The 14,557-nt window shown below is 27.7% G+C and overlaps 2 protein-coding genes across 4 annotated transcripts; one reads left to right on the forward strand and one right to left on the reverse strand.

Annotated features, from left to right (window-relative positions):
* Positions 1–506: 506 nt before the first annotated feature.
* On the forward strand, positions 507–8,137 carry Uck (Uridine-cytidine kinase). Of its 3 annotated transcripts, none has more exons than XM_065498752.1 (6): positions 507–993; positions 5,499–5,644; positions 5,755–5,852; positions 5,913–5,961; positions 7,477–7,590; positions 7,649–7,949. In XM_065498752.1, the coding sequence occupies exons 1-6, from the start codon at positions 638–640 to the stop codon at positions 7,807–7,809; spliced, it is 924 nt and encodes a 307-aa protein (XP_065354824.1). In that variant the 5' UTR covers positions 507–637; the 3' UTR covers positions 7,810–7,949. The 3 variants fall into 3 exon arrangements, with proteins under 3 accessions (XP_065354824.1, XP_065354825.1, XP_065354826.1); XM_065498753.1 differs by lacking the exon at positions 7,649–7,949 and adding an exon at positions 7,998–8,137 and having other exon boundaries at positions 508–993; XM_065498754.1 differs by lacking the exons at positions 7,477–7,590; positions 7,649–7,949 and adding an exon at positions 6,309–7,029 and having other exon boundaries at positions 528–993.
* A 1,314-nt stretch (positions 8,138–9,451) lies between these two features.
* LOC135949039 (zinc metalloproteinase nas-8) lies at positions 9,452–10,240 on the reverse strand. The gene has a single exon (XM_065498497.1). The coding sequence runs from the start codon at positions 10,238–10,240 to the stop codon at positions 9,452–9,454; it is 789 nt and encodes a 262-aa protein (XP_065354569.1).
* Positions 10,241–14,557: the final 4,317 nt, after the last annotated feature.

The raw sequence follows: 14,557 nt of genomic DNA on the forward strand, positions 1-14,557 counted from the left end.
GTTGAAAAGAAAGATGAAATAAAATGATTCGAAGGTTGGTGTTTGAAAAAGAGATGTTGGACATAATTTATATTAACAGATAAAGCATTGAGTTTACCGAAAAATTGAAACAATTGTTCATAATATGGTTCATAATGGTTCCTTCTCACGTTATTACTTCCTTCTTATATATATCTCACGATGATTTATTAAACAACTAAATGATATTTTTCTTTACTATTTATTAATTTCAATAAAATTTATATTTGCTATAACTGTTAAATTAAACAAAATTCCTTAACTAAATACCTACAATATTTTATATGTATTTCCAGTAATACAACATTAATTTAATGGTAACAGTAATTTAAATTTTACCACAAGCAAATACATTTAGAACTGGCAATACCGTAAACTGACATATGTTGAATTACTAATTCGCTCTCTTGCTTGTCGCTGACATTTTGACAAACAGCTGTTTGTTTTATTTCTTTTCTTGTCTCACATAAAATTGCTTTACAAAGGCATTGATTACATTTAATAAAGTCAGTTTTAAATTAAATTTTTATTAAATTAGAGTTTTTTTTGTCCTTAATAAAGTGTTAATTCATAATCAACAATTGCAAGAGATTGTAATTTTAGTTTGTACACAGCAACAATGGCAGCAGAAAACACCCAAACATTGAGTTTGCCAAATGGCGATCTTGTGAAAAAACCATTTCTTATTGGAGTCGCTGGCGGCACAGCCAGTGGCAAATCAACGGTATGCAAGAAAATTATGACTGAGTTGGGCCAGACCGATATGGAACACGATCAACGTCAAGTCGTGACCGTTAGCCAGGATAGTTTCTATCGCGAGTTGACTGCCGCCGAAAAGGCCAAAGCTTTTCAGGGGCTTTACAATTTCGATCATCCGGATGCTTTTAATGAGCAGCTAATGTTTGAAACGTTGCAATCCATATTGAAGGGCATGAAAGTGGAAATTCCAGCCTATGACTATAGGACGAATTCATTGTAAGTAGAGTGTTTATTTACAAAAACAATACTTTGCTAGAGTGTTAGAATTTAGTGTTTATTTATCAAAAATAAAATTATGGCAAACAAAATTCTAATTTATGCAATTTTTAGAATACTTTTAATTTTTTTTTTGCAATATCAAATTAAATTATATAAAGAAAAGCATAGGGTGGAGGTATTTGTTTGAATTCTAGTATGTATACTTGCTATGGCAACAGTAATATAATATTTTTTAGCCAATAGTGAGTCATTCCAAATGCAATATATTTTTTAAGTTTAGCACCCTAATTATAATTAAGTCTTAGCCTACCACTAACTAACTTAAATTAAGTCACAAACATTGATTTTCTAAAATTTGTAACTGATAATTTTTAAAATAAAAAGTTATTGTTAATTAACTAGCCCAATTATTTTGTAAAACTTTGAAAATTTTTCCATAAAAAATATAAATTCAATAAAAAGACGACCTGAAAACAATTTTCAAATTTTGATCTGAATTTGGTTTCGGTTTTCAAATAAAAGCTTAAAAAGTGTTTTCAGCTCGTGTTTCTGGATCAAGCCCTGTATTGAGTGAATTAATTTACAAAATAATCCCCTAAGTTTTTATTTTTGTAACAAGAGTCAGATTAGAAGGAGTTTTATTCGAAACTATCATATCCAGCTGATATTTTAGTGATAACGGTATCAGATACATAATAAAGTTTTTAAACAACTTTTCGATTTGGGAATAAATTAAGAAACAGGTGCTAAGTTCCGTTGAAGCTTTATCTAATAAACTTATAACATGTGGGTTAAAAAATCACAAACCTACTCCTATATACATATATACATAATTCACGTTCATTTTATTTTTGTTTATTCAATTTGTGCAAATAATCTAATCAGTTACAATAATGAATTATAGCATAATGACCTTGTTCTTTCTTTATTAGATTTATTTTTGTTTATAGTCAAATAAATAAACATCAAATGCTTAGATTCAAAAATATCTACCTGCGGGTAGATATTTTTTTTCTGTCTAAACTTCATATGGACCTTATTAAAAAAAACCACCGATATAAACAACAATATTAGTTTCGTTTTCAAATACAATTAAATTAAAAATGTCGGGAAAATGTAAATTAACGATATTTTATTTACATTAAAGATTATAGCAAATACATACGTGAAAATAAACGTACATGGACATTTTTAATTGGTATTTAAATTTCGTTGGCATCATTTTCAAACAACGCTAATGAAAATAAGTATGTATGAGTGTTATATTCGCATGTGCCGAATTTTATATACCCTTTAAATAAATGTTGGTGAAGAAACAAAATTCTGGAAAAACTAATTTTGTGAAAAATATCGAGCCCTTAGCGCCAAATTATCGTAAGCGACATTTTCAAAAATTATTTTTTATTGCAAAAATTAAAATTTTATGGACCGATTGATGTTTTAGCGTTCTCAGAATATCAAAATTGTTAATAACTTCAAAATTATAGGGGGTAAGATTTTATCGTAAGTCAATGTTTACATTTTACAGTAAACGAATTTTATCGTAAGCGACACATATTGGTGTAGAAAAAAAGAGGGAAATAAATCTGTAACTTCTAAATGGTTAGATTGGTTTGAATGAAATTTCACATGCGCAAAGAAGAAGTGTTGTGGAGTTTAAGTACTGAACGTGGACCTCGTGGTAGGTCCTCAATGTAGGACACCTCGGGTATGTTACATTTTTAAAAATATCCTATTTCTTCGTTTGTGTTCCGATTTCAAAAAAATACACATATAAAATCTTTTCATCGAGCGCTATAAAAGACCTAGTCGTAGCTATCAATTATCTCTTTTAGCTTAGGAGATATTCGCATTTAAAAAATAAATTTTTAACAGTTTTACCCAACCTACTCCAGTTTTTTGATAACAGCGTATCCAAATATTTTCCGATTTTCTCCAGTTTTCCTTCATTAGACTAACAACATATGTATGTGTCAAATAGAAAAAGAAGTGTTTAAAAATAATGACTAAGTCCAAAGTTATATGCATTTTAATTTAAAAAATTTAAAAAGCCTATTTTTCGCTATTTTTTTTGGGAAAAAAGAAGTTTTTTTCTTTTTAAGTTATCGCAAAAAAATTCTAAAAGTATGTATAAGGAATTTATACTTTCTGAAAGCTAAGTTTTCATAAAAAATTTTAATTGAAAAAAAGCATTAAAATATTTTCTTACGAGGGGACCAGGTCCATTCAAAAAACACCTATTTTTTATGTAAAATTAAAATTTAGGGCAAACATTCTCAAATCGCATATTCGATATCAAAATATAGTAACCGATTTTAGATGGCTCAATATGCTTTTAATTATTTTGAGAGTTCCGATAACTCAGACCCTAGTATGGATATTATAGCCAAAAAACAAAAAATTTCCATTTTTGGGATTTTTCAACAATTTTTTGGGAATTGCGGGATTGCTGATAATAAATTTCAAAATTCGTTTTTATTTTTCCATTTTAAATAGAAAATTTTACATAACTGTGAAATTTCATTAAAAACTATTCATAAATAACAATTTTATTTCAATTCGAAAAATTTGTATCTATGCAAAAATTCAATAAAAAACTTTTTTTGTCATATTTTTCAATAAAGTATTCCATGAATTTTTAATTGTCTAAAGTTATAAATATTTTTGAAAAATAGACAAATAGCTTGAACGAAATTATATTATATCGCTTCATAACATTTTTAATTTTATGTATAAATTTCAAAATAATCGAAAAAAACTTCTCCTGTAAAATTTGTGTTTTGTCGCTTACGATAATTTGGCGCTAAGGGCTCGATATGTAAAAACAACTAAGATATTCGGCTGTGACGCAAAACTATCACAAATTTTATTTATTTGTGTACAACAATCGGACCGTCTTTCTCGATATCGCGAATACATTGATGTATCCGATGTATCAATCATGTATGTAAGTTATTGGTGGACTTCGGAAAGTTGATTTCTACAGACAGACGTTCCAACTACCATTAAAATTAACTAATTTTTAACTGTAAGTCTTTATACAAATGGTAATAAAATTTCATAATACCTATGGACATTTCCTCGGTGAAGAACGCGACATTCTTAGGCATTTGAAGTGAAAAGAAGTAAGATATCTATATAAAGCTGTGCCGAATCTTATATACCCTTCACCAAATTATACTTTAAAAAATTTTTTAAAAATATTTTTAGGTAAACAACATTAAATTTTATTTTCGAAAATGTATTTTTTTTTAAAAAAAAAAAGAATTTATGATAAAAAAAAATTTTTTGGTGAAAAAAAAAATCGGGTTTAATTGTAGGCCCATCTTACTATAAACCTTATATACATCGTTACAATGGACTTTAAAATATCTATCATTGGATATCCATATTGTCTATATTAATGACTTTGTAATCCAGATATAGATAAAAACAAATAGGTCAATAGATGTAGCCCTGGTTTTTCCCTTATAGCTCAGCCATTTGTGACTTATTTAGTATCCAGATATAAATCAAAAATATACCAAAAATCGAGGTTGTCCCGGTTGTTTCTTATATCTCAGCCATTTGTGGGCCGATTTTAAATAGCAACCGAGCCGGAAGAATTCCGGGTTATTTGGAGAATACGGAAAGTTGATTTCAACATACAGACAGACATGGCTATATCGACTTTGCTATCTATAACGATCCAATATGTATACTTATTTTTCGCCACATCTGTAATATTTCTCAAATGCTTTATGGTTTTTTTATTGTTTTAATTTGATGCTGGTAGGAAGATTGCTCAAGATAAGATATATTACATAAATAAATGTATAAACAATAAATAAACAAAATAAAAAATAGCTACGAACCAGATAAAATATATTTTCAGTTTTCAGGCAGATTTTCTCATTACAATCATGATTTCAACAAACAGACGATCATGAATATAGTAAATACTTTATGGGATCTTATATACCCTTCACCAAATTATACTTTAAAATAAAAAAAATTTAAGTAAACAAAAATTAAAAAAAAAAATTTTAGTGAATCAAATTTTATGGCAAACAATTTTTTTTCTTAAATTTTTTTTTTTTAATTTTTTAATGAAAAAAATTTATAAGATTTTTGGAGAAAAAAAATTCGGTTTAAAATTTTTTTTCTTATTTTGACATATTGTAGGTCGTTTGAAATATCTATCATTATATATCCAAATTGTCTATATTAATGACTTAGTAATCCAGATATAGATCAAAAATAGGGGGCTACGGATAGTTGATTTCAACATACAGACGGACGGACACGGCTATATCGATTCAGCTATCTATAACGATCCAGAATATATATAGTTTGTGGGATTGCATATGAAAAATGTAGAAATTAAAAATATTTTCCATATTCTTTGTAAATAGTATGTAATGAAATACAAAATTTAGATTTATTGCACTCTTATTCGTTGTATTTTTTATATCATGTACTTAATTTAATTTAATGTAATTTTTTTCTATTATTTTCTTTAGAGATTACGAAAATAAATTGACTATTTATCCAGCAGACGTTGTGTTATTTGAAGGCATATTAGTCTTCTATTTCCCCAAGATAAGGGACTTGTTTCATATGAAATTATTTGTGGATACTGATTCGGATACTCGTTTGGCCAGAAGAGGTTTGTATGCTAGAAAAATGTCTATATAAAGTAAACAATTATTTGTTAATTAGACTCACCTAAATTTCACCTTTATAACTATTCAATAAACTATTCTTTCTACTTTGTAGTACCCCGTGATATTAATGAAAGAGGCCGTGATTTAGATGCTGTATTAACCCAGTATATGACATTTGTTAAGCCAGCTTTTGAAGAGTTTTGTTCACCGGTAAGTATATTTAACATTCAAATAATAAATATAAATATAAAACATTTTCCATTTTTTTAGACTAAAAAATTCGCTGATGTTATTATACCCCGGGGAGCTGATAATACAGGTTTGTAGTTATTTCTTTTAATTGGTATAATTTTACTTTTATGTTTAAAGCTATACTTTTTTGGGATAGTTGCTCGTTTTTGTTTAATTTTTTCGTGTTGCAAATAAACTAACACGTTTTATGTTTCGTTCGTTTACGATTTAGTTTTCTTAAAGAATAACAGTCAATTTTAAAATTTTCTAACTAGTTGAAACCCCCTATATATGTTTTTTTTTGCAACAACATACACTAGTAAATATATTTTGGTATACTTGTTAAACAATATTTTCTAGAGCTTTACATTTATTATGTTGTTGTTCGTTATTTTTTGTTCGTTTTTTCTTTGATTTGATATATATTTCTTGCAGTTGCAATTGATCTCATTGTACATCATATCGGTGAAATCCTTAGACCAGGTAGCAGTGCTAATATCTCGGGTGCCACTGTGGCCAACAATACTACTACAGCTAATAGTGCACACTCTACTACCACTACCGTTTATAAATCAACTACTACTACCAACACAACTCCTTCTAAAACCAATATTATAAGGGAACATTAATTTTATAAGTGGGTCAATCCGATAAGGCCTACGTATAATTTTTGCTATAAGCTTAAAATTAAAACTTTAACTTTGTTTAGCCAGAAATTCATGATGCAGTTTTCATAGAACCTTTCATCTTTACATAATCATTTTGTTGTTTTGTACTGATCGATGTTTTTTTGCTTAAAATTTAGCCCCTAAAGTTTTGATTCTCTTAATATAAATTTTTATACCACATTCCTTGATTTAGTTTTGTTTTCCAATGAAAATATGTTTTACTGCATCCTGGATTTTGTGTGTTTTTTACAAAAACCGTATTTAGTTTCAGTAATTAATATTAACTTGCATTTTTCTCTTTTATTATCGTTCACAAATTTTTCTTAACTAACGTATTTGTTGGTGTAGTTCTTAAGTTTTATTTAACAAACAAATATTAAAAAAAAAAACAAAAAGCCAAATAAATTTTAATTAAAATGATCACAGTTTAAAGTAGTAAAAACAATATTAATAGAAATTAAGCAATTAAAAACACTTTTAGTAAATAACACGTATTTACTTTATTTAGAATTAATTTAGATATATTATAGTTATATTCATAATTTTAAAGCAGGTAAGTAGGGGTAAATAAATGCAGTTAAAAGACAATCAATGTTTGTACTCAATAAATCATAGATTAATCTATTTAATATTAAAATTCTACGCCATATAATTTGTGGTAAAGGAATGCAATCCATTTTTGTGCTCAATAAATCATGTATGAATCCATATCATCTCTGTTAAAAGTTGTAAGGATTTGTTTATATTTTCTTTAAAACCTGCTATATCTCATGCTTTTTAAAGTTTGTTAACATTTTGTTTATAACAGAGCCCGTAGGTAAGCGCTTTCTATGTTATCTATGTTTTTAACCACTTTCCTCACTGCTAGTGATGTTTATTTTTAACTTTTGAACAAGTCTTAACATTTGTTTCTTTTTGTGCTTTTCTTTTTGCAGTTGCAATTGATTTGATTGTCCAGCATATAAGGGATTTTCTAAACAATCGTTCGTGTCATGGTTCTACCAGCAACATTCAAATGGTCATGAATTTAGACACACTCAATGTGGGAGGTAAGACAACTACTAGTGGTATTTTAAAGGCTAACACTTCTACTGTTCCTACTATTAGTCCAACCATATCTAACAACACAATTAATGCTAACCTGGGATCCTTTTCTCGACCACACTGATAATATCTGTAAAATAAAAGCTTACTATGCAAACAACCACCACCAGTCACCTGTTAAGAAAAAGCTCAAGAAATCGTCAAAAGACAGCGACTTGGCGTAAATGTTTCTTATCGCCTGCCCGCCTCTCACTAACCAACCACCACCCATCCAAACAAAATTTTTTTAAAATCGCATCGCATCACAACTTCAATGTGCTAACAATTGCAACAATGACCACAGCGTTTGGCGTATTTAATATTGATCTATTTGTTTCGTCTAATATATACATACAACTTTTCTATTTTCAAGATGTAGATTCGTATCAAGCCATACGAAGATTTTCCACACTGTGCAAGGAATTGACCATACAAAGTAATGTATTTTTTGAAAAGAATAAAAATCTAACACAACACTAATTACTAAAGGATGAAAAAATAGGAGAGTGTAATTAAACAAACTTACCGAAGAAGACAACGAAATACCTTTTTTGTAAAGTATGTGATTACAAAGTAAATATTAAACAAAAAAAAAATAATATTTAATCATTTTTATCTAAATATTAGTTTTTTGTTCAGACTTCTAAAAAACAGAATTTTTATTGAAATTAACTTTTAATTTTATTTACGAGTTAATTTATTTAAAACAAAATTCCTAATCTTTCATAAGTAATCATTAAAACAGACAATTTTAAGATCCAATTTTAAAATGTCTCATAAAATTCGATTATAGTTTTTAATAGAGTTCTACCGAAACCGGGTTTTTGGGACCTAAACCGAATAAAATACTTATTTGAATTTAAGAGCATGTTCTAGGTCATTTTTATGTGCTGCTGCACCAAAAACTTTACATTGTAGACTAAATTAATCTTGTTTCGGTATTCGGCCACATTTTGATTGGCGATTTTCTGCCTAAGAAAATAAGAAATTCATAAAATTATGAAAATTCAATTTTTTTTTAATCCCTTTAATTGTATAATTTTATTAATTTAATGTTGGACTGAAGTTCGAACTAAGTGCCATATAATAATTTTGTAGGAAATCATATAAAAAAGTGCCATATTTTTAGTTTTTATAGTTTTTTTTTACATAGCACAATAATACACAAGATAGAAATCATTAGATTCCAATTATATTTCAAAATTTTCTAATTGAATTTCAGAAGTTTCCAATTATATTTCAGAATTATCCATTTGTATTTCAGAAAATTCCATTTGTATTTCAATGGTAATTTCTGAAATACAAATAGATAATTCTGAAATAGAAATTTCTAATTTATTTTTTTCTTAGACATTTCATTTTCATATTTTCTTTTGTTTGATGTTACATGAATTGTATAATGGATAATGTATTTTCAAATGATTCTACTTTATATTGTTGTGCCATGGTTTGTTAGAAGTCTGAACAAAAAAATCCAAAAATAATGGAGTAGTTTTAATATATTGAACAAGTGTTTTTAAATTACTAATTCGAAAATTATTTTTAATTTCAATATTTACACTTTAATCTTACATAAATCAAATTAAAATTAAATATTTTTATTAAATATTGAAAATATTTTAAAAATATTGTAGTTTACAGTTGTAGTTACAGTAAATTTATAACCAAAGATTGTTTATTATTATTATCAAATTCAATTTATTTATAAAAAAGAAATTATATATTTTCACTTTTAAATATAAAAAAACATTTTAAATAAAATTGTTGTTATTGCTATAAACGAAAAAGACAAACTCATCTATATATTTATTAAGTAGCGGCTTGAATTCATTGACATCGATACATGGCTTTAATTTTGAGTATATCACCCTTAGAGAAACCATAACGTTGGCCCATTTTCAATGCTTCCGGTGTGGCTTGCAAAGCTTCCAACGTTGGTTTGCCATTCTTAGAGAAACTGGTAGCTTTATAATGCATAACACTGGCATAATCATAAGCCACTCCATAACCCGTAGCAGCGGCATGAGGTAATTTACCGAAATTCACCAGCATATTAGGTTTTATATTCTCCGATATAACCTTGACATACGAATCACGTTCAAAACGATTTTGTTCGTGATAGAAACCCAAGGCATGCATTAGTTCGTGCATGCTGGTGCCATAGTTGGCGAAACATTTGCGCGATTGCAGATTAACTTCTTGGCGACCGCCCATGCGGCCCAAACTAGCCCAGCAACCAGTTGGCTTATTGGTAAGCACAATGTAATCCATTTCATTGGTACGTTTACGAAAACGTACACAAGTCTTGGTATGATACTCGTTAAATGCATGCGATATAATGGTGAGTTCGTTTGTACTGAAAGTTCCTTCAATTTCGTATGGTATTACAGCTTGAGGCCATCTAAAGTTAGCAGACACTATACCATTACGCAAAATATTACGAAATTCTTCTGCTTGGCCATTAATATCACCTTCCAAATAAGGTCCAGTTTCTTCAGGATTTTCCATGTCATCATTATCAACTATTTCATCTTCATTTGAAATATTTTGAGCATTTACAACGGCTTGTATAACAAATAAAAGTAAGTAAATTTGTTTTAAAGTTTTATTAACCATACTTGTAAAACTCTTTGTTGACAGTAATGTTTAACATTTTATGACAGATATTTATACTGGCTAAATGTAGGGAATGTTTGCTCTAGTTTAAGCGGAAGTTCTTTTGTTGTGTAAATATTTATTTTGTTATCAGCTACTTCCTCTTCTATCCATTTCTAATTTAAATTTGTTTATAAATACATAATTTGAAAGGGGTTACAATTTTTCACTAACTGTCATATGCAAATCAACAAAATTGCAGTGTTATCAGAATATAAAATTTTTAATGCCATTCTTAGTTGCTAGTAGAACTTTTGGAATGTGTAGAATTTATAAAGTAATCTAATTGGATATTTATAAATTACGGGACTTTTAGAATTAAGTATTTATTATTTGAAATTATGAACACTTGAATTACACCTCGATGAGGAAAAAAGTTCCACAACTACATATCAAAAAATCATATTTGAGGCGCCCAAATTTCAATTTGTTTACTTCTCAACTTTTATTTTTATACCCTTCACCTTCGTGAGAAGGGTATAATAAGTTTGTCATTCCGTTTGTAAATTCTACATTTTTCATTTCCGACCCTATAAAGTATATATATTCTGGATCCTTGTAGATAGCTGAGTCGATTAAGCCATGTCCGTCTGTCTGTGTGTTGAAATCAATTTTCTAAAGACCCCAGATATCTTCGGGATCCAAATCTTCAATAAGTTTGCTATTTAAAATCAGCAAATTCATTAATATACACAATATGTATATATAATGATAGATATTTCAAAGACCTTTGCAATGGCGTATATAAAACTATAGTAAGTTGGACCTACAATGGGTCAAAATTGGAAAAATATTTTGTAACCCGATTTTTTTTTTCACCAAAAGTTTTTTTTCGCTAAATATTAAAAACAAAAAACAATTGAATATTTTTTTTTTACAAAAAATGAAAAAAACTGCAAAAAAAATTAATTTTGTTTACCAAAAAATATTTAAAATTTTTATTTTCAAGTATTTACATATGTACATACTAGGATCGCCCGGTGGCCGAAATTCGACCACTTTTAAACGCATTTTACCACTTTTATGGAAAGAATTTAAAAAAAATATGTATTATGCAAATCTAGAGAAAATAAACTTTTAAACCATATATGTTTCATCAATATTATACTTAAAACAATAACATACTTAAAAGTGTACCACAAAAAAACTTGTGGCCTATTTATATATAAGATATAGATAACAAGTCTGTCGTAATAAGGCAATAACTCTAATAAATGTAATGAAATTACCGAAATTTTTCGGATGCAAATAGAAAAAGTGTCGAAAGAATTAAAAATATTTTGTTATGGTAGTTAGTTTTTTCGCTAAGATTTAAAAATAACTAAAGGCCAGATTTTCAATTAGTTTTTTTTTTACAATTATGACAAAGCATATCGTAATTTAAAAAGATTCATAACAATCAAGTATATTTTATTTGTCTATCATAAACATTTTTGCTTCAATTTTCTGGAATGAAGGTTTTTCTCTTAGTATCCCGTTTATATTGAACCAAGTGTTACTAGAATGGGGGTTAGTTGGTAACCTACATATTTGAAAAGCGAAAATAGTCCTTTTTAAAAATAAAATAAAAAATATTTAGCCTATTGACGCTAAAATCGGTTCAGCCGTTTAGGCGTGATGCTCAAACAAACAAACAAATTTACAAAGACATTTATATAGATATAGATTCATAATCAAAATGCTATTCTACCATTTTTTTAGTTGGACTAAAACGAATTTCGAAATGTAATACTTTTTTGTCCTTTGATCCAATAGAGTGAATCAAATTATTGCGTTATTGATAACTTTTTGATATAACTGCACCACTAAAATTCGCGGTAAAAAATAAAAAATTTAGAAAATTTTGACTTTAAAAAATCGTTTTTGTGTATAAAATTTTTATTCCAAAATTATCCGAAAAAAGTTATCGTAAATAACAAAACATTTTCCATCGCGTGGTGCTAGGTCCAAAATTTGATAATAGCCCTAATGTACATACAGTAGCCCAAGAAAGTCTACATACAGGAAAAATTGTTATGTTACTTTAATTTAAAGCAGTTTTTTTAGTTTTTTTTTATGAGATATATAATAATACATGTCTTATGTCGATTTTAGCAAAAAAAAAATTTAAATAACGCCCAAAAGTTCACCGTTATTAGAGTTATTGATTCTGAGTATTTATTCTCGGCCACGCCTACTTTTATGTGGGCGGGGCTATTAAGTTTCATAATATTTTGAACATTAAAGCTCAAAAAACCCAAAAAAAATGTCGTTATTTGGCTCAGAATCAAAAATTCTAATAACGGTGAAATTTTGAACGTGATAAGAAATGTTGCTAAACTCGACTTAAGTGATGTTTTTTTAATTTTTTTTAGTGTGAATTTATTTTTTTAACAAATATATTTCATTACTTTTAACTTACAAATACAGCTTTCACCGAAGGAAATTTAATTTGAATTCCTGCATGTAAACTTTACTGTACATATATGTATATAAAATGCGATTCATTTATAGTTTTTTTTTTTAATTTTAAATAAAACACTTGGAAATAGGGATCATTATTAAGAAGCGAAAGTTGGCCGCATCTAAGCTGTATGTGGTCCATTCGGAAGGTAAAATTTTCAAACACTCTTTCCAATATTGAAACCGATGTCTCGCGAATTACGTGCGTAATGTTGGCTTCCAAGTCTTGAATAGTAGCAGGCTTTTCGACGAAGACTTAACTTCACATAGAGGTTTGATATCAGACGATTTTGGCGGCCATTTGACAAGTCAGGAACATAAAAAAAAATGTTGCTCGAGTGCACCAAAAATATTTCTCAATAATCAGTTGTCAAACAATACTGAATAAAAACAAGGCTGTGCCGAATCTTATATACCCTTCACCAAATTATAAAAATTTTAAATATTTTTAGGTGAACAAAATTTATTTTTTTTTGTAGTTTTTTCATTTTTTATAAAAAAAAAATTTTCGAATTGTTTTTTTTTAATTTAATTTTAGAATTTTTTTTTTTAATTTTAAAAAAAATTTTTGTTTTTTAATTTTTTTTTTTTGTGAAAAAATATTTTTCCGATTTTGACTCATTGTAGGTCCAACTTACTATGGTCTTATATACGTCGTTGCAAAGGTCTTTGAAATATCTATCATTAGATATTCATATTGTCTATATTAATGAGTTAGTAATACAGATATACATAGGTCAAAAATAGGTAAAAAATCTAGGTTGTCCTGATTTTTTCCTCATTTTAAATAGCAAACTTTTCGAAAGCATGTCTGACAGAATTATTTAAGATTTGGATCCCGAAGATATCGGGGGTCTTCAGAAAATTGATTTCAACAGACAGACGGACACGGCTTAATCGACTCCGCTATCTATAAGGATCCAAAATATATCCAATATACATATGTATATACTTTATAGGGTCGGAAATTAAAAATGTAGAAATTACAAACGGAATGACAAACTTATATACATATTAGGGTATTCAATCGATTAACCGTTAATCGGCTAACCGATTAATATTGATCGGTTAACTGTTCGAATAATTCAAAATTGACGATTTTCAAATAACAAATAAACCGATTAATTTGTGTCGATTAACCGATTAACCGAAATTTGTGTTTTTTGAACTTTATATAGAAATATAGTTTTAAACACACACAATTTATTTCTTAACTCGTAAACATTCCTTTCTAGCAATAGTTTTTAGAAGTATAGTACGAATACTGACACTAAGGAATTTGGAAATGACCCTTTTTTGTAGAATATTCTATGATGAACTTTGTCCTAATGAGTCGGAGGACGATGTGGTAATAGACGAAACTGAAAACATTACAGAAACGAGTCTTTTATCACAACTTAAAGAAACTATTAAATTATTCAAAAACTAAAAAAATCCATAAAGGACTCCCATAGTATGATGGAAGATTCTATATGCTTAGAAAAAACTAAAAAAAGAACTGAGAAATTGGATATACTACAATCAGATCTCCCTAAAATCCAAGAAAAACTCACATGTTTATTTATGGTTTTGTTGAAATGTTATGTTTTTTTATGTTTTTGTTCTTTTTATTAACAAAATGCTTATGTAAGTACAAAAAATTCTTGTTTTTCTTTTCAATTTACAATTAAAATTATTCGGTTAATCGAATAATTTAAAATTAACCGATTAAATCTAAACCTCGATTAATATTTGCTCGATTAACCGATTAAATCAGAAACCCAATTAATTGAATACCCTAATACATAATAAGATGACAGTATAAAATAAATAAAATAAAAACATTAAAAAACCTCT

This window comes from Calliphora vicina, chromosome 1 (assembly GCF_958450345.1).
Source record: "Calliphora vicina chromosome 1, idCalVici1.1, whole genome shotgun sequence".
Lineage (NCBI taxonomy): Eukaryota > Metazoa > Arthropoda > Insecta > Diptera > Calliphoridae > Calliphora > Calliphora vicina.